This window comes from Cyprinodon variegatus, unplaced genomic scaffold (assembly GCF_000732505.1).
Source record: "Cyprinodon variegatus isolate N-32 unplaced genomic scaffold, C_variegatus-1.0 Scaffold278, whole genome shotgun sequence".
Lineage (NCBI taxonomy): Eukaryota > Metazoa > Chordata > Actinopteri > Cyprinodontiformes > Cyprinodontidae > Cyprinodon > Cyprinodon variegatus.
The window spans coordinates 201,142-227,605 of record NW_015150731.1 but is presented as its reverse complement, the minus strand read 5'-3'; the positions used below and the strand labels follow the sequence as shown (position 1 = coordinate 227,605).

The following is a 26,464-nucleotide window of genomic DNA, read 5'->3' as shown; positions in this document are numbered from 1 at the left end:
GTACACGACGTTGAACGGGACTGTTCTGGATTTGGGGCGAGGAAGGTCTACGAGCGCTGACAAGCCGCTGAACAAGGTAAAAATAGACCTTAATGGTTCCGAGTGGAAGACTTAAGGATATCTAACGATAGCGTACAACTCCGGAGACCTGCTTAGGTGTTAATAATGCTCTTCGTTGCTGTTTTTTCCGCCCTGTCAGTGAGCTCTTCAGCAAGCGGAGCATGAGCTGTCCTCGCAGGCCTTGCAATGGTTCGGCTACATGAGCTATACCTTATTCTGCTCCTTTTATGTGTTCGGTTGAGTGTTCTCATGCACGTCCTGGTTTGTGTCTTCCTCGATTAGATACTTTCGTTGATGTGACCTACGTGACAGTTGTCACTCGGGGCTGTCAGTGTACATGTTAGCGGCAGGGTCGCTGGAACGCTAGTGGTTAGCTGCTAGCCTGTTTGTTTGTAGCACCACAGGCCGTATTCGTGACATAAGTTACGTTCTAAAGATTGCGTAGATGAGGCACTGTGGCGCAGAAACGCATGTGAACTGTGGCGTACGTCGTTACGGGAATACTACCAACGTTGTCGGAGTCGTAGGCTGCGTTCGAATTCATGGGCCGCGTCTTCCAAGGACGCGGTCTACCTGGACTGGATCCTTCGAAGTCCGTGAAAATAAGGAGACCGAAAGAGTTTTGGCTGTGTATTCCAAAAGCTCCAGCCTTCTGCGGCTTTCTTTGCCGTAAACTCTGTCGCTTGGCAACCGTGACAGCTGACTCACAAAGCAGGAAAATAATGAATAGCAAACTTTTCAAAACTGTTTCTTTTTCTTTTTTCATTATTGTAAAATTAATAGACTGCACTCATGAGAATCCAGATTTGAATAAAGAAGCCAACCAACCCTGGGCGTGAACAAATAAAATCCAACGTAATTATATAAGCTTTAGTCAGTTAAATAACACGCTGCTGTCATATAGCACATCCCTGATATTGCTGCTATTTTCAAATATCCATTACTGTAAAAATGTCCATTATTTCCAAGTGCACAGTTTTATATTGTTAAAACTTTACTGTACAGTACTTTATTGTTTATCTTTTAACTCCTCACTCTTATGTTATTCTTATATATTTTTTGTAAGGTCCACTTTTGTGTAAACATCTTTTTCTATAATCTTTTTGCTGCTGTAAACACCAGAATTTCCCCATTGTGGAACAATAAAGGGATTTTCTATTCTGTTCTATAAAAGGAGTTGCAAGATATAAGTAAATCTAAACAATGTATGTATGTATAAACAAATCTGTATAATCTCTTATATTCAACAACAAAAAATACTTAGTTAAACAAATTTTGCAAAATAGCAATTACAATATAAAAATATTAGATTTATTGTCCCCACACTGCAGATATATTAGAATCTATCCTTAAATTACAGCCAAACCCATTTACACAGTAACAGATAAAAACCTTTAGATAAACCAAACATTACTCACCACATATGACTCAATAACCATTAGAACAACTATTTTGATTAATTTTAGACGGAACTATTTACATACTTGGATTATATTAAACTGCACTTTCAATATTCACCAGTTTATTGCACCAACGAACCTTTTTCCTCTGATCACAGAGCAGTTCAAATCGGACGCATTTGTAGGCTGCATAATGAGGACTCTTGGAATCCGACCAGACCCCGGTGCCGCGCTATGATGTAATATGCCTTCAAATCTGGCTTTCGGAGGACGTAGCCCATAAATCGAACGCTCCGTATACTGAAACGCTGTTTACATGCTCAGCTGTCACTTTGTCACAGTGAACATGGTGATCCACTGACATGGAAGGATTTTGGTTTTTGCTAAACACAAATAACTTAGGTAATTTAGGTTGAAAAATATATTGCTCTGAATGCTTTCAAAACAAAACAAAAAAAAAAAAAGCAAAGAACACAAATATATATTTTAATACAAGATATGTCTGTGACTTTTATTATTAGAACACAGTTGAGGATATTGATTTTGTGCTGTCAAATTCTCAATAAAAACTCTTTCAACTTCTCTAAGCTAAAGAGATGTTTTTGTTTTTTTTCCAAACGTGGACAATGAGCAAAAGTATAACACACACCTGCCGATTTTGTAGCAGTATTTCAGTAAACAAGCTTCCGGTTCTTTTTTTGCTGCTTTCGCTCTATATAATTACATTGGAAGTTGTGAAAATATTTTTTTATCTGAGTCATTCCTAACTTTCCTTAATATCCACATGTTGTATATATTTATTGCTAATATGTTAAAGCTTCTGCTCTAAACATTTTCTCCTTAGTTTTTGGAAAAACAAAAGCTTAATACTGATAACTTGGTAGTAATCCTTCGAAAAAACATATGACGACTATGAAGAAGGATCTTAATGTCTTAACTCCATTTATACTATTTTTATCGTTTATACTTATTGCTTTTGTTGGAAAAACCTTTTCAAAACTACAGCTTTTAATCTGCAAATATTATAAATATTGAAATCCAATGACATAATCCAAAATTGGCAGATTGTTGCTCAGCTGCTTTAGCTGTATCATTAAATTACCATTCAGCCTTATGTACATCAGGGCTCAACCATTTTCCAAAAGTTTAAATTGTGATTTATTTTGAGCAATATTGTGTTTGTATTTTCCTCTTCACTAAGCATGAGCATGCACATGTTTCACTCCAGCGTTTTATTGTTTTCATGACCTTGAAACTTTGTTTTGAGTCCATTGTTGCAGGACTTTACTCTTAGTGCTACGTGGAGAATTGCTGACTTTTAGCTTGAATGCATGAATCTGCAGACTAGCTGCAGCTCTCCTTTCCCTTTAGTGTGGCGGTAAACCCACCTTAAAGCGTATTGCAGCTACCTGAAAGGCTGGAGTGAGAAAGTCTGTGTATTACTCTTGTTAAATGCAAGGTGACCAAACCTTGATCCCTTTGTGATTAGAAAATTAAATTTTGTACAATATCAATTATATGCAAATGCTAATTGATTGCTCAGCCCAAATCTACATAATAGGAAAACATAATCAATTATTTTATTGTTTTTAAACTGATTTGACTTTAAAGTCTGTTTACCAATTTCTAATTCAATTATACCGTTTTCATATAAACCCTTAAGATTTGATAAGATTACCTTCACTTCTACCACAGTCAACTGAGCATTGCCCTCTCTGGTTTTATAAATAGTAACTGGACATATCTTGTCATACTGTTTACCTGTAGGTGTAAAGCTCGCTCGCTTGTCGCAGACAAGCAATCCCCTGTTACCTGAGGAGATTGCCGCCCCACCAACCAAGATATGATTAAACTAGTGGATTAGACCGTAGCGGCCACAGGATCAACCATGTGAGTGTCTAAAAGTTGTTATCTTAGGTGATTGGTAGAACATAAATGTTTGTATTTCACATTTATATTGAGACTTGAAAAATAAACAGATTTGCTCATATTTTTCATGACCTTTTAATCTTTTGCATTGAAATGTTGGGATAGAAAAGAAGTTAACCTCCTTTTTTGAGCATTAAAGCTGTAGCCTGTAACTTTTGATTGAGATTATTTGAGAGATTTCTAAATCACTGACTTGATGCAAAGAAAGCAATCTGTCATAGTTTTTATTTTGCTCATATTCCAACGTGACAAATCCAAGGCCTGAAGCTACAACCTCAACCAAAAGAATTACTTATTTGTTTGGAAGGAGCTGCCAATAGAGTATGCGCAGCAGTGTGAGAAAGAAATAATCTGCCCCAGTCAGCCAGGGAGGCTGTTAGAGAAATCAGACAGGATTATTCTCTATTTCTGCCTCTTAAAGTCGTAGGAAAATCATATTTAAATTTCAAATCATTCTGGCTGAAACATGTATATAAATGTACTCTTTATCAGACTATATTGTCCCAAAATTTAGAACATTTCTATTAAAAAAAAAAAAAAAAAAATCCATTCTTAAAATCTGTGTTTTTTTCCTGTTATTTTATGCAGGCTGGTTAGTTATCTCAGCTTCTACAGCTAAATTGTACACCGACCACAATCAAACTTGCCTTCAAACCTTCCGCGACAACAACCCCAACGTCTTGATGATCGACCAATCAAATTCACTTTATTCACTAGTGTAAAGTCGTGCACCACTCGGGAAAATTCGGAAATGCCGTTTCCCCACAAATTTATTTTTTAAACGAAATTTAAAACCGCACACTAAAGATGCACACATCCATTTTTTTCCAGTGTGATATGAAACCTGGGCTGAACGTATAGCAGATACCGATCCAATTGAACTGTCGAATGAATAGAAATTTATTTCAGACGATTTGACAAACAACAAATTCAACGGGTTAAGTCAAAGAGTCGAAGGTGCGTTTAGAGTCACCACATGCACATCCAGCAGCAGGGAATCCTAAAACGTCAACAAGCTGATGCAATCAGCTGGGATTCCTCAAATCTTTTAACTAATCTTTTTACTAAGCTGTCTGGATGATTGGATTAAATTGTATCCTGTAATGTGGCTTGAGATGATGTGTAGTGAATTGGCGCTGTGTAAATAAACTGATTTGAACTTGAGTCAAAGGACCTGAGTGGTCTAAGTGGGACATACAGGAAGCTATTAGAATGACTTAAGAACTGTAGTGATGTGAGACAGCTGATAACATAAAACTACTTATCTTGCAATCAGTAAAGCAATTAGCTCAAAAGTTTATGGACTACAAAATTAATTTGTTGTAGATTTTGGCAGAAGAAGAAATACAACTGGATCAATGTTTTTGTCTGTTAAGTGCTGGCCTTTTTTGATACAATCACTTTTTTTTGCATTTTATCGCAAGTTTATTAGCTACTACAAGGCTGCTTTTTACTTTAATAGGTCAGCATTGTAGATCATGTTCTGATCTCTTGAGGGGTTTTATTAACTGGTATCATTTTAAACCCCTACATGTGAAATTTGTATCTGAAATCCTACAGTTTAAAGAGAAAACACATTGCTGGCGTGTGACATCACTTCGACATACAGTTTATACAAGATACTTATATGCGTTTTCTTTACTGACGAACAGGTTGTGTTTAAGATGATTTTGAATAAATAAAAATAAAGTATTGGAGTTGGAACTGTTGGTAGTTCACAGAGCGACACCTGAAACAGACTGCTGTTCAAAGTTCATCAGTAAAAAAGAAAGAAAATGTTTTCAATGGCATTGAGTAAAAAGACATTATTTTGGTAATGCTTAAAAGTTTTGTCTGATCTAATTTCAGACTGTAAAATAATACTTTGTGTCTTTTTTTATGTAATATATTTTATCTGGGGTCAAGGGTGAGTTGACCTTCATGGGTTATCTCTTCGTTTTGTTTGAGCGGTAGGTTAAAGGCTTTTCGATGAAGTATGCTTTTCATCTGGGCTTGAATCTGTGTTGACTGCAGTTCCCTTTTGCCCAAAATTGGTGATAAAGGATATTATCAGCAGTTGTTTTGGTAAAAAAAAAAAAAAAAAAAAAATCCCATTTTATATGTTGTTCATGTGGAACATAATTGTTTTCTCACCTTGAACTGAATAAAGACAAACGTTTGCTGCAGATACCAGCTCTCGGTTGTCATGGCAAAGATGAAGTGATATGTGTTTTTCTGTTCTTCTTCCTATCATACACTGAGGCATTTAGGATCTAAGCAGCAAGCAGGCAACATATTATTTGAATAGATACTTGACTGATGGGTTTGTTAGTTTCTCAAAGATTATTTTAAGAAACAAAAATTTTTATTGACAGTGGATCTTGTGTTTTTTTTTTTTTATTATTATTATCATTGTCCTTTTAGAGGGTCGAAGGAGGAGTGTAATGGCCTGAGGGGGTTCCCCCCACTACAACCTGCCCCTGCCAGGTCCAAACCACCTAATCTGCCTGCTCAGTCACTGCAACCCACTGCTGTGATGGGAGACGGACTGGAGGCAGGCAGCAGCCAGAACCCTCCCTCCGCCACAGCACCTCTCCCCTTCAACCCCCCTCCTCCAGAAACATGGAACCCTTCCAGACCCAAACGACAGACCAATCAGCTTCAGGTAGTTTCATTTTCTCTTTGTACAAGTCGCCTCTGTCCAATGGTGCGTCTTTGAACCAGATGTTTATTTTTGGATGTCTCTGCTCTTTTCAGTACCTGCTCAAAGTGGTGCTGAAGACATTGTGGAAACACCAGTTTGCATGGCCCTTTCAGGCACCTGTAGATGCAGTCAAACTGAATTTGCCTGTGAGTCATTTTTTATTTCAAGCTTACTTGTAATCACACCATATAAATCCTGTTGGCACTGAAGCTGCAGCCAAATAACTTTTACATGCAAACATCAGAGTCGTGTAAGTTGATGTTTTGTTGACAGAAAATAACCAAAGATTTAGAGACATTTCTTAAACCTGGGATTCTGTTCCTGGCTGTAGTTAATCAGCTGAAAACGGATTAGTTTGTTGGTCTGAATATAATTATTTTAGTCTGAGAAGAAAATGCAAATTTTTCTGTTTTGTTATTAATCATACTGAAATTAAATCAATCCTGAGCTCCTTTTTTGAAAGACTAAGTTCACCACTTTAACCCAGTTGTTGCTCCCAACCAAGAAAAGCTTGCAAACTTCTGAGAATTTACTGAAACCCCCTAAGTTAAATCACGCAATATACTAGCTTATCATAGTAAATGTTGAAACTCATTAATCTGCATGTAGAAAAAAACTAAATACGTGTAACTTGTTTGGGTTGGTTGGTAAAGGAAAGACTCTTCTAGAAGAAACAACATGGCAACATGGCACAAAGTGGACAAAGTTCCACCTGAATGAACCCTTAAACTTTTGGACAATTGTCTTTTAGGTCACAGTTTAGCCTTAATTCACATAATAATGTTTAGAGGAAACCCAAATAACACATCAGTGAAAAGTCCCTGGCCCATGGACCAAGGCACGTTACAGCACTTAAGCTAACCAAGAGCTGCGTTCTCTCCTTAAGTGTTGTGGAGCTTGGCTGATATTGGTTTTTGAAAGTAATAGAGCAAAGTTATTATGACGAGGGAACCTAACTTCCTCCATAGTGCATTACTTTATCAGAGAGTCATGCAGAAAAATTACTTCTCCAGGTAATAACTGATCAATCTGGTTCTACAAGCTTTCGAATCATCTGGTGTTCCTAGCTCTTTATTCACAGCCTGACTATTCTGGATTTTTCGTTAAAAAAATCAAGCGTGTAATCTGCACGGTTTGCTATTTATTTAAAGGTTCACTCTTAAATTGTTTTTGGCTAGAGTGAAGATCAAATTATCTGCTTCCTGATACACAAATCCTTAGATTTGAAAGATAATGTTTTACCATGATTATATATAAAATCTCTTATTTTTATTTGAAGAAGTTTGTGTTATTTCTTTAAGGATGATATATATTTATTCTGCCTCACACACATGCTATAAACTTTTTTTTTTTAACCAAGGACTACTACAAGATAATAAAGAATCCTATGGACATGGGCACAATAAGAAAACGCCTGGAAAACAACTACTACTGGAACGCCCAGGAGTGTATCCAAGACTTCAGCACAATGTTCACAAACTGCTACATCTACAACAAGGTTAGCAGAGGAAAGTTATCCTGTTCTTTTACAAGAGAACAGGGGGGTTTATGTATTAAGATCAGAGAGTAAAGAAAGGTTTTATGAAAATCATGCAAGGAAAAGCTCAGGGAAATAAGAGTATTTTGAATTCTGTTCAGTCTAGAGTGTGTTTTAACTGTAAGCACATGTTCATGTTCTCATATTCTCAGCCTGGAGATGATATTGTCCTTATGGCTGAGGCTTTGGAAAAGCTTTTCCTGCAGAAGATCACAGAGATGCCGCAGGAAGAGGTAGAGATTGCTGTGGTCACTAAGGGACGACGTGTGGGGAGGCGGGAGCCCTGTAAGTATAGCCACCCATTTTTAAATTAAAGATAAACCGACACCGTTTTTTTGTTTTGTTTTTAAGACTGAAACCGATTATTTTAACCCCAGTTTAACCAATCCTGATATGTGCTCCTGACATTTTATTTTTAAACCGTTTATGACCTAAAATAGAACAAAGATTTGCTAGGACATATTTCTACATGCTGTATAGCCATTTTTGAAGCATTTCAATTGGTAAGAGGTCTTTCCAAATGTTAATTTATGGGAATTAAGTCTTATTTTAACTGAAGAAAATCCAAAAAGGTGCAGCTCAGCAATAGAAAAAGGAAATTAAATTTTTTACACATATTTTTCTAAATACAGAAAATTCCCAGCTTTGTCCCTCAAAAATGTCCTGTAAAAAAGTTACACAAAGTCATTTCGAAACAGAACATTCATTTGGAGTGTGTATACCTTCATTTTTGACATACACAGACTTTCTAAAACTGAGACAAACATGAAAAAATATGGACATTGTGAACCATTGGAGGAAAAAATGTATGTGTACCTCAAAATGAAGTGTTTACCTTATTGCAATCAAATCTTTAACACTCGATACATATGAACACATGTGTAAACTATCAAAAGTGAAATTTTTTACGGTTTTGAAACTTTAAACACAAAAAGTAGGATTCAAAAACACAGCATGAACACCTTAACCCTATTGATTATATATTATTTACAATACTGAAAACAAAAACGGAGTAAAGATCAGTTTTCGATCCGATCGGAGGTGCAGTGATGGACCATTTGACAGCTCTTGTCCACTATCGCACGCTGAGATTTTACACGCCTCACACATGAAGCTCGTGCATTTGTCTCACACCCTGCACTTCAAGCATCTCTGTGTGGATTTCTTGGAGACTGAGGTTACCTCAGCCATGGCCATAGGGATGTGCTGATAGGCCTCTGGTGGTTGTAGACTGCTCCTGACAGCCTGGTGGGTCAGCAGCTGCCGATTCAGTCTGCCACACAGCTCCTTGTGCAACAGGTAGCTGTTTATTACAGCAATGTCCACAAAGTGATGCTAGTCTGTCAGATACAACTTCTTGCTCTTTCTACATTAGAAAAAAGATCCAAACAACTGGTCAGAAACGTGAACTTTCCAGCCCAAGGCATTTATATTCCTCCACAGATGGTTTGAGTTGGTGACTCAGGGGGCAGGGGCTCTATGTCATGGGAAGGATCTAATCCCCCAATAAACTCTGCTTCTTCTCTGGTGTCTGTGGAATCCAACCTAGATCACAGTCCCCACCTTCATCCAGCGCCATAATCAGCTCCAAGTAAAAAACTGCGGGTGTCTTGGTGTCTGTTGATTATGTGGTCTGTTTATGCGTGTGTTTGAAGTGAAAGTGAAACTACTAAAATACTGGTTAGTGTAAAAGACTACAAAAGACGAGGTAAAAAAGAACTTTTGCGGGAAAAACTACAACTCCTTGGGGAAAATACACATCACTTCTGGGTGTTTTCCCGGTCGGTGGGAGGTTAGAAAACCCTGAGGGGTCCATCCACCCATTACATCACGTATGTTTAGGGTTTCCGAGGGGCATTAAAAATCATTAAAAGTCATACTTTTTTTTTTTTAAATTAAGGCCTTTTAAATGTGATTATCAGCGGCATTTAAAATGCTTTATTTGTTTTCTAAAAATATACGCTCATATCATCAGATACATTATATCAGATATAACAAACACGCTGAACTGCTTCCGGTTGATCGTAAAGCCGTATGTTTTTACGTTGTTCGGAAAAGAAGCTTGAGGAGGAGAAAGAGCTACGGGAAATGGGGAAAATGCAAATTTCAACAAGTGGGTGGATAACGAGGAATTTGGGACGTGGCTGCAGCCTGTCGATGGTAAAGATGACGAAGAATTTTGCTGTGTTTGTAAAAAAAATTAAGCTTTGTACAATGGGTGTCAATGCTTTACGATCTCACATGAAGACTGACAGGCAGTGGTGTAGTCCAGGGTATACACGGGTACACGGCATATACCCACTTATTTTTCAGTCATCAATTCCGTAAACGAAATTTGTGCCTTTTTTTGAGTGGGCAGTGAGACAAGTATTCAGCGTTTAAACATAACGCACGCTCAAAACCTGTTTGGTGCGCACTTGACCTGATACTTACACGCTCAACAACAGCTGAACGCCCGCTCTGCTCTGGCTGTGCGGTCGTGACTTCAAAAACTGTCCACCTCGCCAGCCAATCACAGACAGGTTTCTTGCTTCCAATTAGAATATGGCTTGCAAATACTGTATTCAGATGGAATAAATCAAAATGCTTCAGCTTTTGGCAGAAATGACTAAACATAATGGATTAAAGAAAAAACAACCAATAACCAGTTTAATATTTTAGCCTAAAATATTTAGTTTAAAATAATTAATTGAGTTACTGAATGAGGTATGACAAATGTTTTTGTCTCTTTCCAGCTTCTGGGAGGTGATGCAAAAGTTTCTTGTTATCCTAATTATCATCATTGTCATCATTATTTACATAGCATTTTAACAAGAGGTAAAACAAAATAACATCTAATAAAATTACTTGGGTAAAGACTCAACAATTTAAAACAATAATAATAAATAGCTGTTTAAATCCTTAAAAACAACCAGAAGTTCTTTAAAGTGAACTCTAAGATAAACAGGCAACCAGTGAAGGGAGGCCAGGATGGGATAATGTGCTGTCTTTTATGTTTTTTTTTATTAAAAGGTGTGCAGCATTGGAACCAGCTGCAGACTTTTGAGTGAGGACTGACTGATTTAAAGATAAATATAATTACACTAATCCAGCCATGATGAAATAAAGGCTTGGAGTAGGGGTTCCATATTTTTTCCTTGAAAGAATAGGTTTTACCTTTGCTTTGTTCCTTCAATGATAAGAATGACTAAACTTAGGTCCTTTTTTGACTGTCAAGTTTTAAATCACCGTCCATTATAAAAACGATGTTCATAAATTGGGGCTAAACATTCATTGTCAGGGGCCTAAATAAACTGCATCAACACTTCTTTGGGTGTTTCAACTGGTATATCTGACAATTCATGATTTTCAAAGACAATGTTTGAGTTTTAATGGTCTCCTCATCACTATCTTTATCTCTTTCTATAGATTCTCTTTCTCATTCAATTCAGGACTTTGCATTTGCCTTTTCATCTAGGTCTATTTTGAAAAACTTACAAGTAAACCTAAAGTGTATATATGCAGTCAGTATATGTATATGTATATATATATATATATATATATATATATATATATATAAATAAATTAATTCTCAGAGCATTAAAAAGCATTAAATTAGGGTTACTCGCCCCTGTATAAACCCTGATATTGCAAAGTAGGAAGTACACAGCGGGCTGGATTGGATTTAAAATCTAAAGCAAAATGAAAATGGTTTTAATTTTGCCTTTGGTTTAACTTAACTCTCTTATTTGGTTGCAATTATACATAAAATAAAACAAAACAGATGTGAGCGCAAATGTGAGTGCCATGCCCCCGTTGGTCATAAAGGGTTAACAATGCTTGATTAGAAAGCACAGGGAGAGTGGCAAAAATGTTGGTGTATATCTAGTTCAGATGCACATTTAATCATGAGAAAATGATTAGTTTGTTTAATAAAGACTGCCTTGTTAACTTAGAATAAAAAACCTGTGTTGTTGTTTTTAGTAAAAAGAGTGCCTTTCTTAGTAATGACAGATGAACAGCAAGTCAGCAACAATTAGTTTCCAAGACTTAATTTATCGGCATGTAAATGGTTCTAATCCAACTGGCTGAACTTGTCAGGACACAGACAAGCTTGAGCTTGTCCCCAAAGGGTTATATTCTAATGCTTGGTTGAATCAGGTTTTGTTTTCTTAAAGCATTTTTGTTGTGTAGTTAACTGTTATTTAACATTACTTTACACAGGCCTTCGTATGAATATGCTGTTTTTTTATCTCATTGTGTGTACACATCTATCTATTCTTTGCTCCAGCTCTAATGACCATGTCGGATTCAGGCCAAGACTCATCTTCTCCTTCTACTACTCCACATACTAGAGGTTTTTCATCCCCTGCAACCACTCCACACACCCGTGGCACACCAACACAACCCGTAGCCCAGCTCCTACCCCAACCTTTAGTCCCGCCTTTACACCAACCCTTACCCCAGACTTTAGCCCAGCCCTTAGCTCTTCCTCAAGTCCAAACCCAACTCCCACGGGTACCTCCTACACCAACAAACCACGCTTCTCATCTTGCTGCCACGTTCCCCCTCTCAACCCCAGATGTCCTCGCCCAAGGTATGACATGTGTCCCTCCTCCAGCCTTGACGCACCCAGGCCTCCATCCTGCTCCAGTGCTGCCGAGCTCCCCGGTCCCTGTTAAGGTGAGGATACGTCCACACTTGCTCTGATTTCCTGTGGCCAAATATTCTGTTTCTGACAGAAAAATCAACCGATTTCAACAGCCAAGGAAAAGCCAGAAGAGGAAAGCTGATACCACCACACCTACAGCCAATGACCAGCTAAGCGAATCACCTCCAGTGTCGGATGTGACTCGGCCTCGTAGGGACAGCACTCGGCCATCAAAGCAGCCTAAAAGAGACTCCCTGCAGCCGGACTCCCAGCACTTTATAGGCGGAGGCTTGGAGACGGGAGGGACGGGGATATCGAAGCGTCAGGATCAGTTGCGTTTCTGCGCACGCCTTGTCAGAGAGATGTTGTCTAAGAAACATTTAGCTTATGCCTGGCCTTTTCACAAACCTGTTGATGCAAAAGCTCTCAACCTACACGACTACCATGACATCATCAAGCATCCAATGGATCTCAGCACCATCAAGGTGATTTTGTCTCTTCTTAAACTTTGGTCACTACAGCCAGACTGGGTTCTGTGTTTGGTTATTTGTACAGTTACTTTTTAGATAGGTTTAACCAGATTTCCAGATTTAAACCAGACATTTGCATGTTAGAAAGAAGCATTTAATCAGAGTTTATCATTAAGGTAGACTAAATGTTTTAGATCAATTAGGATATTAAAAATCACTTCTATTTTTTTATAAATTGAATGCAGTTCAGAAGATTATATTCTGTGCCTCTTAAAGGAAAAATCTGGTCAGCAAGGAATAACCAGTCATTTATACCTGAAACTAATACATTTGCTGTGATTTCATGGATTTAGTTTTAATCAATAAAAAAATAAAAAAATTTGTTGTCGCGATCACTAAGTCTGGGAACAATTTTGCCCAAATATAGTAACACCTATCTCCTGACATCTACCGGCAGTCAAGTCACGGTGCCATAAGCCTAGCGCCATTCTCTCTGCTTTAACTATTAGACACATCTGTAATCAACAACAATTATTTAAGATTTCCAGAGGACTGCAACATTGAAATTCTGAGCTATAGTTAAACTGACAGTGCCCACGTGCATGGCAGTTGGATGTTGGATTACGTCGGGGAAAATAATATTTAAAAATTGGTTATTTCACCTTTCTAATTCATGATCCTCCATGGACGGGTTCGTCGTTAGATTGCCAACTTGATGAGGGAGGATTTGCCATCGAACTTCTGGCCAGAGAAAAACACCTCATTAATCCGTTACTCTCTGCTTTGTATAGTGCACTGGTCCAATGCTACATCTGGACAAACACCAGATACAGCATTGGGACTTGCTCAGCAGCCGATACCGCACTGTGACCTCACACACCAGTAGAGGACAGTAGTGTTTTTTGAAAAACATGGATGTCTCCAGTAAAGCACATTCAAATGAAAGTGTATTCTTGCCCGATAGAGGGCGAAGCCATCACCCCAAAACCAACATAGACAGATTCAAGTTTATTCATAGCCTGAGGAACAAAGTCCCTGATTTGTTTATACATTTACTGCTGTTCTTTGCACATAAATGTTACCTTTTATTTCTAAATTGAAAAATATAAGCTTTCTACTCGGAATTGCTTCCAGACTAAAGAATCTCAAGAAACCAGACCAGAAATGACATATTGGGCTGAATTAAATTCCAAATATTCAGTGACCTTTAGCCTGATTAGTCACAAAGTTGCCTAAGAAAAACAAAGGTTGCTGTCACAAAACCCTGATGTTAGTTTCAAGGGAAATCTGTGGTCAGCACTGAAAGCATCTGTCCAAGATGTCTCTAGCAAACTGTTGGGAGAAACATGTGAAAGGATACCTAAAATATTAGTCAGGACTTGAAGTTTAAGAAAAAATCTGCTTAATATTGAGATGTAAAGTTCTGAATTCAAGAGAGATCGAAATCCTTTTCTGTCACGATTCTGTTTTTTTGCTCTAAAAATGTTTTCCTTTTTCCAAATGGCCTAAAGTACTGAAGGTTTATACTTTAATGTCAGTCTGACCAGAGTTTTCTATTTTAAACTACACATTTTCTACTGTTAAGCACATTTCATCTGATCATGAATTTTGAGTTTCATAGATTAATTTAAAGGATATAAATGAAAAACTTTCGATGAAATAAGTTGATAATTGTAAACATTTTGCTTTTCAGAAAAAGCTAGATAACAGACAGTACAGAGACGCCCAAGAGGTTGCTGCAGACGTCCGGTTGATGTTCTCCAACTGCTACAAGTACAATCCACCAGACCATGATGTTGTATCCATGGCACGTAAACTGCAGGTAAAATCCCCCAGGTTTCAGTCAAGGCTGCCACTTAGGATTATTTTTCAGAAAATAACCAATCCACAAACATTTCAAATAACTTGTATATTCTACTTTTTTTTACAGTTTTTAGAAAAAACTAATTTTGATAAAGCTATAAAACATACAATATTGATAATACATTGGTAGAATGACTTTTTAATGATGCAAATCATTATAATATTTGATATATTAAGGGGCAAAAATAAAACTCCCTTTAAATATTTAACTCTATAATAAATATGTCTCTCAAATATTAATTAAGCCTTATTTCATAGAGAATCTTTTCACAGAGTTGCCTAAAGCGCTGAGGAAGTATGTGGAACAATTTTTTAAACCAGGACATTTTTGCTTCTACTTTTCATGCATATTTCACACTAAGGCTCAATCTAAACGCAGCAAATTGGAGCTTCCAGCTCCTGTGCCTTCACTTTTCATGGGGTCAACAGTAGGAGCACCATCATAGGCAGGAGGAGCTCTGCACTGCTGTCCTGAATCTAGACAGCCTTTGGCATAAAGCACACCATTAAGTGACAGAATCACATGGAAGATGCTTGTCAAATCAGGACTGCAGGCTCTCAAAAAAGCTCTCCAAAAAAAAGGATTTGTGGAAAATATTTGGAGCCATGGTCTTTGTTGGAACACCCTTTTCTTTGGCACATTTTTCACACTAAATTAGCTGAAATGCATGGAAATGGCATCTCTATTAAAAGCCCTCTAACATTTCCAGTTCACTCCAGAAATACTCAGTTACAATCAGTTCCAGGCAGCATTTAATTCTGGAATAATCTCAGCGGCATTGCACTGTTTTTACCAGTAAATTTTTTTTTTGTTTATTTTTTTATATGGTGAAAAAAATGTGTTTAACAATTTTTCTAAAGTCTTGATATGTTTTTAAAAGGTAAAAAAAAACAAGCAGTTTTGCACAGTTTTTACCATATAAACATTTTTTGCACAACCTACTGTCTACCTGAACAACTTATAAATGACTCCAGATTTCCCTCTTAGCATCAATTCCGTTCAACTTTTGACTGTCAATTCTTAAAGAAATACACCCGTTTTGGGTCACAGCTGTCTTTTACTTTGCCTTTAATCCCAATGGATTGTAAAATGATGCCCAAGTTTGCAATAATAATCTACATTTCTTACACTTTTTTGAAGGGCTTAGTTGAAGGGCTTAGTGCAGTGGAAGCTGTCTTTAGGTGCTTCATGCTTGTTGGACAACAATCAAATGAATTAACGCCACCTTGTGGGGACAGCGCATTACAACTAGATAGCTGCAGGAGAAAGCACATTTTATAACAATGTGTAAACTTTGGGCATCAGATTCAGTTTAGTCTTCATTTAGCAACTTAGATAACATCCAGAAATTGTATTTCTATTCATAATAAGCAAAATGGCTTAAATATATTTAAAACAAATAGTCTTGAGAGAAAAAGCTTGGCTTAAAGCATCTTTTGGAGCACATGGCGAACATGGTGATGGCGGAATGTTTATTCCTATTAAGCACAGTGTTTCTGTTCCTGTCCTCCATTTTCAGGATGTGTTTGAGATGCGCTTTGCTAAAATGCCAGATGAATCAGAAGAGCTCACTCCAGTTCCCACACCGTCTTTGGCCCTCCATTCTGTACCATCTACTCGACAAGTCCCTCCTCCATCTGCTGCATCAGAAGACGACAGCTCAAGCTCCTCTGATTCCGAGTCCTCCAGAGGAGGCTCTGAACAGGAACGGCAACAGAGACTGGCTGAGCTACAGGAGCAGGTTAGATCAGAGGTGGCCATGATTTATGCTTTTTGTTTTTTCTTGGAAATGCAAAGACAAAAATATATATATTTTGCTTATCCCATTCACAATAAACTAAGAAAATGAAATGAAATGCATGAAATAAGAAAAAGTGGGTGAGGAGAAAAAAAAATTGGTCAAGGAATTTTTTTCTGCTCTTCCTCACAAAGCTGAAATGTCAAGAATAAAAAATATAGTGTTGAGAATAAAGGGGAACTCTCAATGGAAAAAGTTTGAAACGATTTGAAGAATAAAGTCGATAATAACAGAAGTGGACATGAATAATGACAGACACACGCTTGACAGTGTACATCGTTTTTTTAAAATTTATATTTCAACTTAATTCTCAACATTTTAACTTGACGGACTTGGAAAAGGGGAAAAAAATTCCCTCCCCTGATATTTTTTCTCACTGTGGCCATAATACTACATTGTAAAATACAAATCAGTATGGGTTGAGGGGAAAAAACAACCCAGCATACAAGCTGATAAAAATCATTCTATTTTTGCTATTTTTTTGTGGGTTTTTTTCTTTGTATTTTAGCAACAACACTAGGATTTGGATCACTCTGGTTTTATTTAGCTTTAGTTTTATAAATGGGTTTGTCTGAGTTTGCTTCTCAGTCAGACAGTGGGTGATTGTGCACCTAATTACTGTCAAAATCTACCTAAACCCAAAAGCCTGGTTGCTAAAAAGTGATACTTTTTCCATTTGATGAAGATTTGAATCAGGCCTTATGTTTTTAAAAGGGCCTGGGATCAGGGAAAATGTGTCCTCTTACATGTGTTTATATCAGCAGCCTGAGCAGGCAAACCTAATTTATGCTACAATTGAAAAATTGACATATTTGTTTATTTAAATGTTGTCAATTCACAGCAAATGTTGTTTAAAAGCACTTTTCAAAACTAGTCACCTGAATCAAATCTCACTGTTAGAATTCAAGGTGACTTATATTCCAGTTTGATCCTAAATATCACTGTAGTCAACTTTAGTTTGTCTGAGTTAAAAAGTTTGGTAAAAGGTTTTCTATCTAAGGAATTGTGGTCGAGGGCTGCACAAAATCGTTCAGAGGGCTGCAGATGGCCCCCAAGCCGCACTTTGGACATCCCTGGGGTAGGTGAATGGAAATGGAACGGAAAGGCTGGCCTTATCAAACCCGACTTGATACTGAAACACGGAGCGGATGATTCAGTAATGTTTTATGGCATTAATAGTTGTTTTATTTATTCTTTTAACCTTGTAGCTCAAAGCTGTGCATGAACAGCTGGCAGCGCTTTCCCAGCCGCAGACCAGCAAACCCAAGAAGAAAGAGAGAGACAAAAAAGAGAAGAAGAAGGAAAAGCATAAAAAGAAGTTGGAAGCAGATGAACCTGCAAAAACTCCTCCTCATGCAGTCCTTCAGCCTCCTAAGAAAAGCAAGAACAAAGATCCTGTCATGATAAAGGAGAGGAAAAAGTCCAGGTATGGTTCCTGCAGACAAGAGCCTTCAGTCATAATGTTACAGCTTGAAATGAGACTGAATCAATTATTTGTTATCACAGTAAAAAAGATGACATCAAAAACAGCCGACCCGCTGTGCCCCCTCCTTCAGCCCCCGTCGCTCTTCTGCCTTCAGCTTCTCTGGAAGCAGAGGATGATACAGGTATGTTTACTACAGAGCAGACATTCCTTATATTACCCTCTTTCCTGCACACAGGGAATCCTCACAGTTTGGAAAGATCTGGAATTTCATTATAGATTTTGTTGAAACTGAAAAATTATGAGATCAAATAAAATTTCCCTTTTTAGACTCATCCATATCCCTTTCTCTAAAGGTTGTCTTTCCTTGTATATGTCTTTCTGTCCTTATTGTCTTTATTGGTGCTTTCTAAAGCCAGTTTGACCTAAAGATTTCTGGTGTAAAAGTATCAGACGTAAACTGTGTAATTTTTATATCTAAATTGTTTAAAACAACCTTTTTTTAACGTGTACTAACATGAAATGTTCATTAATCAACAGCCCACTGTAAACATCTGCAATGTTTTTTCTGTCCAGATGTTGCTGTTTGCAAGCCGATGTCTTATGAGGAGAAGCGCCAGCTGAGCCTGGATATAAACAAACTGCCTGGTGACAAACTAGGCCGAGTCGTGCACATAATCCAGACGCGTGAGCCATCGCTGAAAAACTCTAATCCAGATGAAATAGAGATTGACTTTGAGACCCTGAAGCCCTCCACACTGAGGGAGCTGGAAAAGTATGTTTCTACCTGCCTCAAAAAGAAGAAAAAACCATCAGGTAGGCTTTTTATGTGAAGTAAAGGTAAAGAAAACATAATAAGTTTGATCTCTGCAATTAACTGATTTATTTAGTCTCTACAGCAGTAATCAACAGACCTCAGTTTGAATGGAACAGTGATAGAGCGGATTTACTAAATGTTTATTCGGTTGATTACATTAAGAATGAAACCTCTTAAGTTTGAAATAAACATTATTTTGGCTTGAGAAGTCAAACCAGTGGTACACAGCTGTTCAACACAAAGTCTAGACTGAATTTTTATTGAACACAGAGAACCTAAGATGCGTCAGCAGTTCTTCTTCGACCATTGTGAACCACAACAATGCGTTCATTTCAGATAAATACCGCTCTGTTCCGTCTTGAACTGCTTGCAAAATATCAAAGGGTGTATTTAAACAAAAATGTCTGCAAAAAATAAAGAGAATTCAAGTTGTCTCATTAAGAAGCCATTGTAGAAAAGGTCCAACATCCAACCCACTCTAAACACAATATATTTTATTGGAACATAGGGATATAATTCAGTAGCACAAAATTTAAAATGTTAATATTGCATATCAAAGCAATACAAAAAAGGTTATTATGAGGTGTGTCCTTTAGGCTCACACTATTTGTCTACACTTCAGGTGAGAAAATAAGTATTTCTGGAGGTGCTCTGTGTTTCTGGTGCTAAATCTCAATAATTCTTTATTTAGTTCAAACAAGGTATTCCAAAGTGAAAGTCAAAATCCTGGGTCTCTTTACCAGCTTTTTTTTTGTTTGTATGCTTGTATTTTTGTGAACCACTGGATCATAAGAGCAGAGAAGAGACCAACACCAGTTTTAACTTGTTAATCGGGAGGTGGGGTTAGCCACCCACCTGCTGCACTGAAGTTAGCCTCTGGTTTAAAGATTCCTGTCTGCACTAAAATTTAGGCAGAGCTGGATTATATGGAGCAAACAAATGGATGTTTTTCAATCACTGGTCATTGTAATATAGTTTAAAATTAATCCATATCTGTTTCAGTGGAAATTAAGAGAGCAAATTAAAATAGAAATTATTAAAAAAAAAGTTGTCTTTAAGCTTGTGGAACATTATCGATGAAAGCAAAATGAAAGGTTAAGTTTCACTCTTGTGCTTAGCCATACATTGATATTTGTAACTGTGTAAAAGGTCAAACATATTTCATCAAAAGGACCAAATCCTGTTTATACCACCTGTTTAAAATGTTCCCTGTAATGTAATAATGCTGAAAGTTTTTATTTTAAAAAAGCAGCAGTATTCGATCATTGGAGTCAAAATCTAAAGTACTCGAGCTACAAAGATTTAAAAACAGTTTCATTGGTGTTTTGTTTTATTTTTATTAGCCTTCAATGAAACCCAATATGCGTATTTCTTTTGGGATTGATTTCTAAAAAAAAAAAAATGATGGCTTTTGTTTTAGTAGAGAAGTCTCTGGAAATGGCCAAGATAAAGACGGGATCTTCATCTTCAGGCAGCAGTGATTCCTCAGACAGTGAAGACTCTGAGAATGGTAACGTCTTCTCCCTCTGTGTGTCTGCCTGGATTCATTCAGCTTATCCACCTTCAGTTGTAAACTATCCTTTTCTGTTTTGTAGCATATTATCTGAAATCTAATTTCTCTGTCTATGAAGGGCTGGTTCCCAAGCAACAGAAAAAGACTTCTACCAACAAGGACTTCAAGAGAGGACACCACCAGGCTCCCAGCAGTGGGACGATCCCAGCTGCTCCCACAGCTCAAACGCAGCCTCAGCTGGTCCAATCAAAACCCCAGTTTGTAGCTGCGCCTTCTGTCCCGCCTCTGGATTCGTCTCAGCTCATGTCATCAGGATTTGATCCTCTGGCCCACTTCATGAACTCTCACCTGACTGATTCTAACACAGAGTCCAGCGCAGCGGTTACAGCTGCTGTAGCTACTCTGACCCCTGGCCTAATTAATGCCAACGCACCCACCAACCAGACACCAACTGAAACGCATCCTTTCCTAAACCAGCATCCAATCATACCTTCCCCAGGTTTGTAGTCTGAAGCAACATCATTGTCTCTGCTTTATATAATTGTGGACTAAAAAGCTGTTCATCAAAAGACATTCGCACACATGACCTTATTTCAATGTTAGCTGAAAGCTCCTCAAAATTATTTGATGAATGTTAGTGATATCACTAAGACTGAACTCTTAAGGTTAGAGGACATTTTTTGCCTTTTACCTTTAGTATCTCTGCTTCTGTCTCCTTGAACCCCAGTCGGCCTTAGCAGATTGCTGCTCACACTGAGCCTAGTTCTGCTGGAGCTTTCTTCCTGTTAAAAGGGAGTTTTCCTCTCCACTGTCGCTACAAGCATGCTTAGTGTGAGGTTCAAGTGAATGAGTCGATGCAATCAGCTGGTTTTCCTTAGAAGGAAAACTTTGAATCAGTTTGACTGTATGATCTGGTTGAAATGTAAATACACTTGCCTGCATATGACGTGTTGTGAATTGGCACTATATAAATGAACTGAAATGAATTGAACTTTTTATATTGAGTTAGTTGTTTGTGAAATCAGCCTTAAAATAGCATCAATTCTAAACTTAAAATTCAATGTTTGCCCTTGATTTTAGTATATAAACCTCTTTCTCTGGTGTTAGTTGCTGTTTTTTGCCTCAAATGTTGTTCAGGAATGTAGATGTGATATTTTTAGTTTTAAAGTATTTCAATATTTTATTTTTCCTTGTCTGCAGCGATCCACAATGCTCTTCCCCAGCAACCACCCAGACCCAGCAACCGTGCTGCACCTCTTCCGCCCAAACCTCAACCAGCCTCCTCCTCTCTCCCTTCCCTGGTTCCGTCTGCGGCCCCGCAAGTTCAACCCACTCTTCCCCTGAACCTCCCTCAGCCTGTTCCCCGCCCACGTGTCCCATCCCCACCATCACACGGCATTCTGGGTACCCTCTCAGCTTCACCTCCCCAAGCTTTGTTGGAGGATGACGAAGAGCCCACGGCAAACAGCTCTGAAACAACACAGCTCAGTCAGGTTCACAACCTCCTGCAGTCGCTTCAGGCGAGACCCACAGCGCCGCCGCCGCCGCTGCGCACACACTCACCTGGACAGGCTGCTCCTCAGCTCATGCCATCAATGCACACACAGGGCATGACACAAGCCCCTCCTACCCAGACACAGAGACACATCCCGACTCATGTGACGCAGCTGTTCCCAAATGCCCACATCTCGGCGCCTCAGCAGCAAAAGGGAGCAGCCCTGCAACAGAAGGTACAACAGTTACAACATCAGCAACAACCATCCCCACAAAACACAGCAGAGGCCTTCTCTAATAAAGGTAAGTGTCCTCTGGCCCTCTCAGATATACCTCCTCATCAGTCTTTTGATAGTTACTAAAAGACTATGGTCTAATCATAATACATAGATGCTAGTTAACGGTAGTAGAGAAAACCGTCTGAGGCTCAGAGGTTAGTTTTACACAAATTGCTGAGAAAAATATTTGTCCACATAAATATTTTAAAGCCATTTGGTTCTCTGAAAACAAACAACTGATTTAATTTAACCACCAGGGCTGCAGGATCAAAAGCTCAGATTTATAATAAGAATTAGATTTGTTGGCTAAGATTGTGTATAGAAGTAAGGGATCTGACATAAGTTAAAGTGCGATATTTGTGTATGTGTACATAAACCTATTGTCATTTTTCTTTTTTATTGCAAATTTATGGTAGTATATTAGCAATCCACTCTGGCTCTCAAATTGTAATAGGTTTCCATCAGTCTGACAGCCTGAGGGAAGAACCCTCTCTGTGGTCGCTGGTTTTTGCGAATGGCGCCAAACTGAAGTTGTGTCCAGGATGTATTGGGTTGGCATAAATTTAGCTGCTTCTTTCCTGACCCTAGACCCGTAGAACTCTATAATGGAGGTGAGGTCAGGCCTGGATCCTCCTTGCAGAGCCAATTGTTGGTTGCAGTTTGGACCTTTCCTGTGACTACTTGGGATGTTGCAGAAAATACAGTCTGTACTGGACCTTCTTCTGAACACTGCCTGCATGTGAGGGCGAGCTCAGGTCCAAAGAAAAAGTAGGTTCTTGAACCTGGAAGTGGTCCACAGTGGATCCAGTGTGGTTAGAGGAGGGAGTGTCTATATACTGAGATCTATCAGGATATAATTTATTCAATAACGGTCAGATGAAATTTAAACACATTTTTTGGTATTTCAATGTTTCTGTTGTCCGTGGTTACAGTGTTTCACTGACTGACGTTCATGAAGATCTGATCGCTTAAACGCAACCTGTCTGACCTGTCATGAGGTCATCTCATGTCTGACAAGAAACATACTAAATCTTCTTAGTCATTGATAAGGCTTTTGCTATTTTTTTCTGAGGAATGTGCTTCTTGTTAGATCTGCTGTGAAACAACTCAGCTTTCCAAAAAAAGAACATATCTACATTCATACATGGTGGTGGTAGTGTGGTGCTCTGGGCTCCCCTGATGCATCTGACTCAATAACCATTAAAACAACTATTTTCTTTCATTTCAGACGGAACTATTCACATACTTGTATTATATTAAACTGAACTTACAATTTTCAACACTATTTGGCACCAAGTGCCTTTTTCCTTTGATCACGGAGCAGCTGGCTTGCTTGGTCTCTCAATGAATCCTGGGAAAACCAAGGATGAGCGAGGATACATCAGATCGTCCTTCAAGAAGGGCGCATTTTAAGGCCACATAGCGAGGAGTCTTGGAATCCAAACAGACCTCGGCGTCGTGCTATGACGTAACCGTGCTTCGCATTTGGCCTTCTGGATACGCATCCCATGAATTCAAGCAGGGCCAATGAGTCGATGCAATCAGCTGGTTTTCCTTTGATAGAAAACTTTGAACCAATTTAACTGTATGATCTGGTTAAATTGTCTCTGTAAAGTGCCTTTAGATGACATTCATTCGTGAATTGGAGCAATATAAATAAACTGAATTAAATTATATTATTGACTGGCATTTAACATCCTGAGATAAACGAAAAACATTAACTTACTGCAACAACCAACAGCTCTATATGACTAACATCAGAAACCTGCAACCAATAAGATATTATTTATATTTTGCTGTTTATTTGTTAATATTTACCTATGACAGGTTGCTGAAGATACGCAGGTGTTTCTACTATCCATACTGTGGTGCTATTTAGCTCAGCTCTAAACTCAACTGTGGTCAGTAACAGAAAAAATGCTTCCTGTGTTTAGGCTGCCTGCGTGAAAGCCCCTCCCCTCTGATGATGCATTCGCCTCAAATGCCTCAGTTTCATCCTATGGGACAGCAGTCACCTTTACAGACCAAAAAACATGTAAGCACATCAGGAATGTTTTATTACTGTATGGATGGGAGGAGGCTGCATTAAGGTCTTTGAAAGTTTTTCTTGATCATATATATCCACTGATTTGCCTTCTTTTAGGAACAGAGATCCAACCTGGTTGGAGTTAAAGAGGAGAAGCTTCCACAGTCTCCTGGTCTACCTTCTTCACCTTTCAATCCTGCAATTCGTCAAGACGCAAACAAACCTGACAACACACACAGTGAGTAAAAGATTTAATCTCGTAAGAAAAGGTCAAATGTAATTTATATGCAATTAATATCCTATACATTTTACAACAGTTGATATTTTTACAGAAACCATTTTTATCCTTAAGTTTTGTCAGCTTTGATTTTAACAACAGAATAATGTTATCAAGTCACAAGCTTGAATTAAAATCTCCAGTTAAATGCTGAGAAAATCCAGTCAACATTTGGTATGTTTAAGTTTTACAGATTCCTAAATTAGGCTGATCTGAGTCAGATCATCTGATGTGATAACCCTTTTTTGGTCTGTTCAATCTGAATATAAGCATTTACATACAAGTGTTTAAAGTTATCTAAAACATTAAGAGTATAAAGCACAAAAAATAGGAATTCAGAAAAGTCTAGAAGTTTGTCATATACGTTTTTAAAGAGGCCACAATAATTCAATAAAAAAAAAAACCTAGTTGTTGTAGATGTGAATAGCCATTGGCAGAAAGGATCTCCTGTTAATAAGTATATAAACAAGATAAAGTGATTAAGCATTTACTGAAATCAGTGAACCTTTCCAAAGATATTTTATTTCTCTTTGATAATATTTTAATTTGTTTGACTTGGCATACTGTCTAGATACACAAACTGAGTTTGATGTTTCATGTTATGAACAGCTTCTAAATTCCCTTAACTGTGTATCTAACTTTAAATGACTTTTACAACAAAGTGAGGAAGGAAATGGTTAAAAGCAGGTTTTAGTTAAGGTTTGAGGTTAACTTTCTCATTTCTTCCTTAGGTGTAGAGATAAAGCCACTTGATGGTTCTCGCCCCGTCCCCCGCCTCCCAAACTCCTCATCACCGGCTGCCTCCCAGCAGGACATTAAAGTCAAGCAAGAACCCAAGACCCCGATTACATCCAAGAAAACTCAGGTCTGCACAAGTTACATACAAAAAAACTAACTTCCATTGTTTTTTTTTGTTTTGTTTTTCTGACAAATTTTCTATTTCTTTCTAGGATGTGAAATTAAAGAACATGGGTTCCTGGGCCAGCCTGGCTCAGAGGTCCCAGTCTGCCCCGACCTCATCACTGCGCTCATCTAGTGACAGTTTCGAAAGGTACAGACGGGCGGCCATAGAGAAAGAGGAGAGGGAGAGACAGCTGAAAGTGCAGGCGGAGCAGGCAAAGAGAGTGCAAGAAATGCTACGGTAAGTGAGAGGGACATATCACTGGAGAAGTAGACTGTGACTTATCCCAAAGCAAAAGATCTTCTCCTTCCCAACATGATGAAAAGCTCCAGCAGAATCGCCACAGGATGAGCGTCCATCCAACAGGAGAACAGGAAGGAGATCAGATTGTCTTGTCTTGTTTATCTTTCTTCCTTTGGTCCTCCAATCATCCTTCCCATGTTTCCTGCCATCCTCGTGTTCTTTTAGCAGTTGAACAGCTGAGAAGTTTACGATGAAAAATGTTTAATCGTCATGTTGGTTAATGAACCTTTCAGTGTCATTGTTTTCATCAACAAACATCTCAATATTAGAACATATGAAAGCATGAGGTGGCTCAAAGTTGTTGCCTCTTTCTGTGTTGTAGCCGTGACGACGATGACACAATGGAGCAGGGTCGTCGAGGGCGACAGTCACCCCTTGCTCCAACCCCTCCAGCCCAGTCCTCTCCGCCCAGTCACTCCCCTCAAGCTCCTCCTGCCCCTGCCAAACAGGCCGCGCCTCCGCCCCCCTCGGCTGCACACAGCGCTCTGGACCAGCAGAGGGACAGGGAGCGCCTTCGCGAGCGGGACAGGCGCTGGAGAGAGGCGGTAAGATCTGTGCTGTGGTTTAGATCTTTAGATTTTGTTTTGTCCTTAGCTATGATCCTTTTATGACCGTACATTTTGTTCTTGTGTTTTCCTGCAGATGACGGATAATATTGACATTAATTTCCAGAGTGAGCTGATGGCCATTTTCGAGGAGAGTCTTTTCTGAAAGCTAAAGGATGATGGAACGAGAGAAGGACTTAAAGTTACAACATTTGCATATTTACAAAAAAAAACAAAAACAAAAAAAAAACATGCAACAAAGCTCTGAGATACATGGCTGCCGCCGATACAATTCCACATCCTGGACCTAACAGCATCTGTCCTTGTCTCTCGCTTGTCGTGATTTGGAACGAAGGATGAAGGGTTTTCTCTCTCCCAGCCTCACATATGTTTGTTGCTTGATGTTATTAGTTACTTATTGATCTCCAAGGACAACGAGATAAACAAGCACCGTCTGAAACATTAAGAAGAGAATTCTGATTTAATCTACTGGATTATGTTAAATTAAGAGACTGG

General features: G+C 38.4%; 1 protein-coding gene across 4 annotated transcripts; it reads left to right on the top strand.

The window, feature by feature from the left end:
* On the top strand, positions 1-26,187 carry LOC107090071 (bromodomain-containing protein 4-like). Of its 4 annotated transcripts, none has more exons than XM_015383234.1 (23): positions 16-76; positions 3,228-3,350; positions 5,793-6,033; positions 6,126-6,218; positions 7,433-7,570; positions 7,762-7,894; positions 11,880-12,271; positions 12,353-12,724; positions 14,403-14,531; positions 16,093-16,314; positions 17,372-17,449; positions 17,580-17,797; positions 17,878-17,978; positions 18,371-18,610; positions 20,035-20,121; positions 20,243-20,623; positions 21,325-21,921; positions 23,831-23,931; positions 24,040-24,160; positions 24,931-25,064; positions 25,150-25,340; positions 25,726-25,948; positions 26,046-26,187. In XM_015383234.1, the coding sequence occupies exons 3-23, from the start codon at positions 5,905-5,907 to the stop codon at positions 26,112-26,114; spliced, it is 4,149 nt and encodes a 1,382-aa protein (XP_015238720.1). In that variant the 5' UTR covers positions 16-76; positions 3,228-3,350; positions 5,793-5,904; the 3' UTR covers positions 26,115-26,187. The 4 variants fall into 4 exon arrangements, with proteins under 4 accessions (XP_015238719.1, XP_015238720.1, XP_015238718.1 ...); XM_015383232.1 differs by having other exon boundaries at positions 20,032-20,121; XM_015383233.1 differs by lacking the exon at positions 3,228-3,350 and having other exon boundaries at positions 1-76; positions 20,032-20,121.
* The last annotated feature ends 277 nt before the right edge of the window (positions 26,188-26,464 follow it).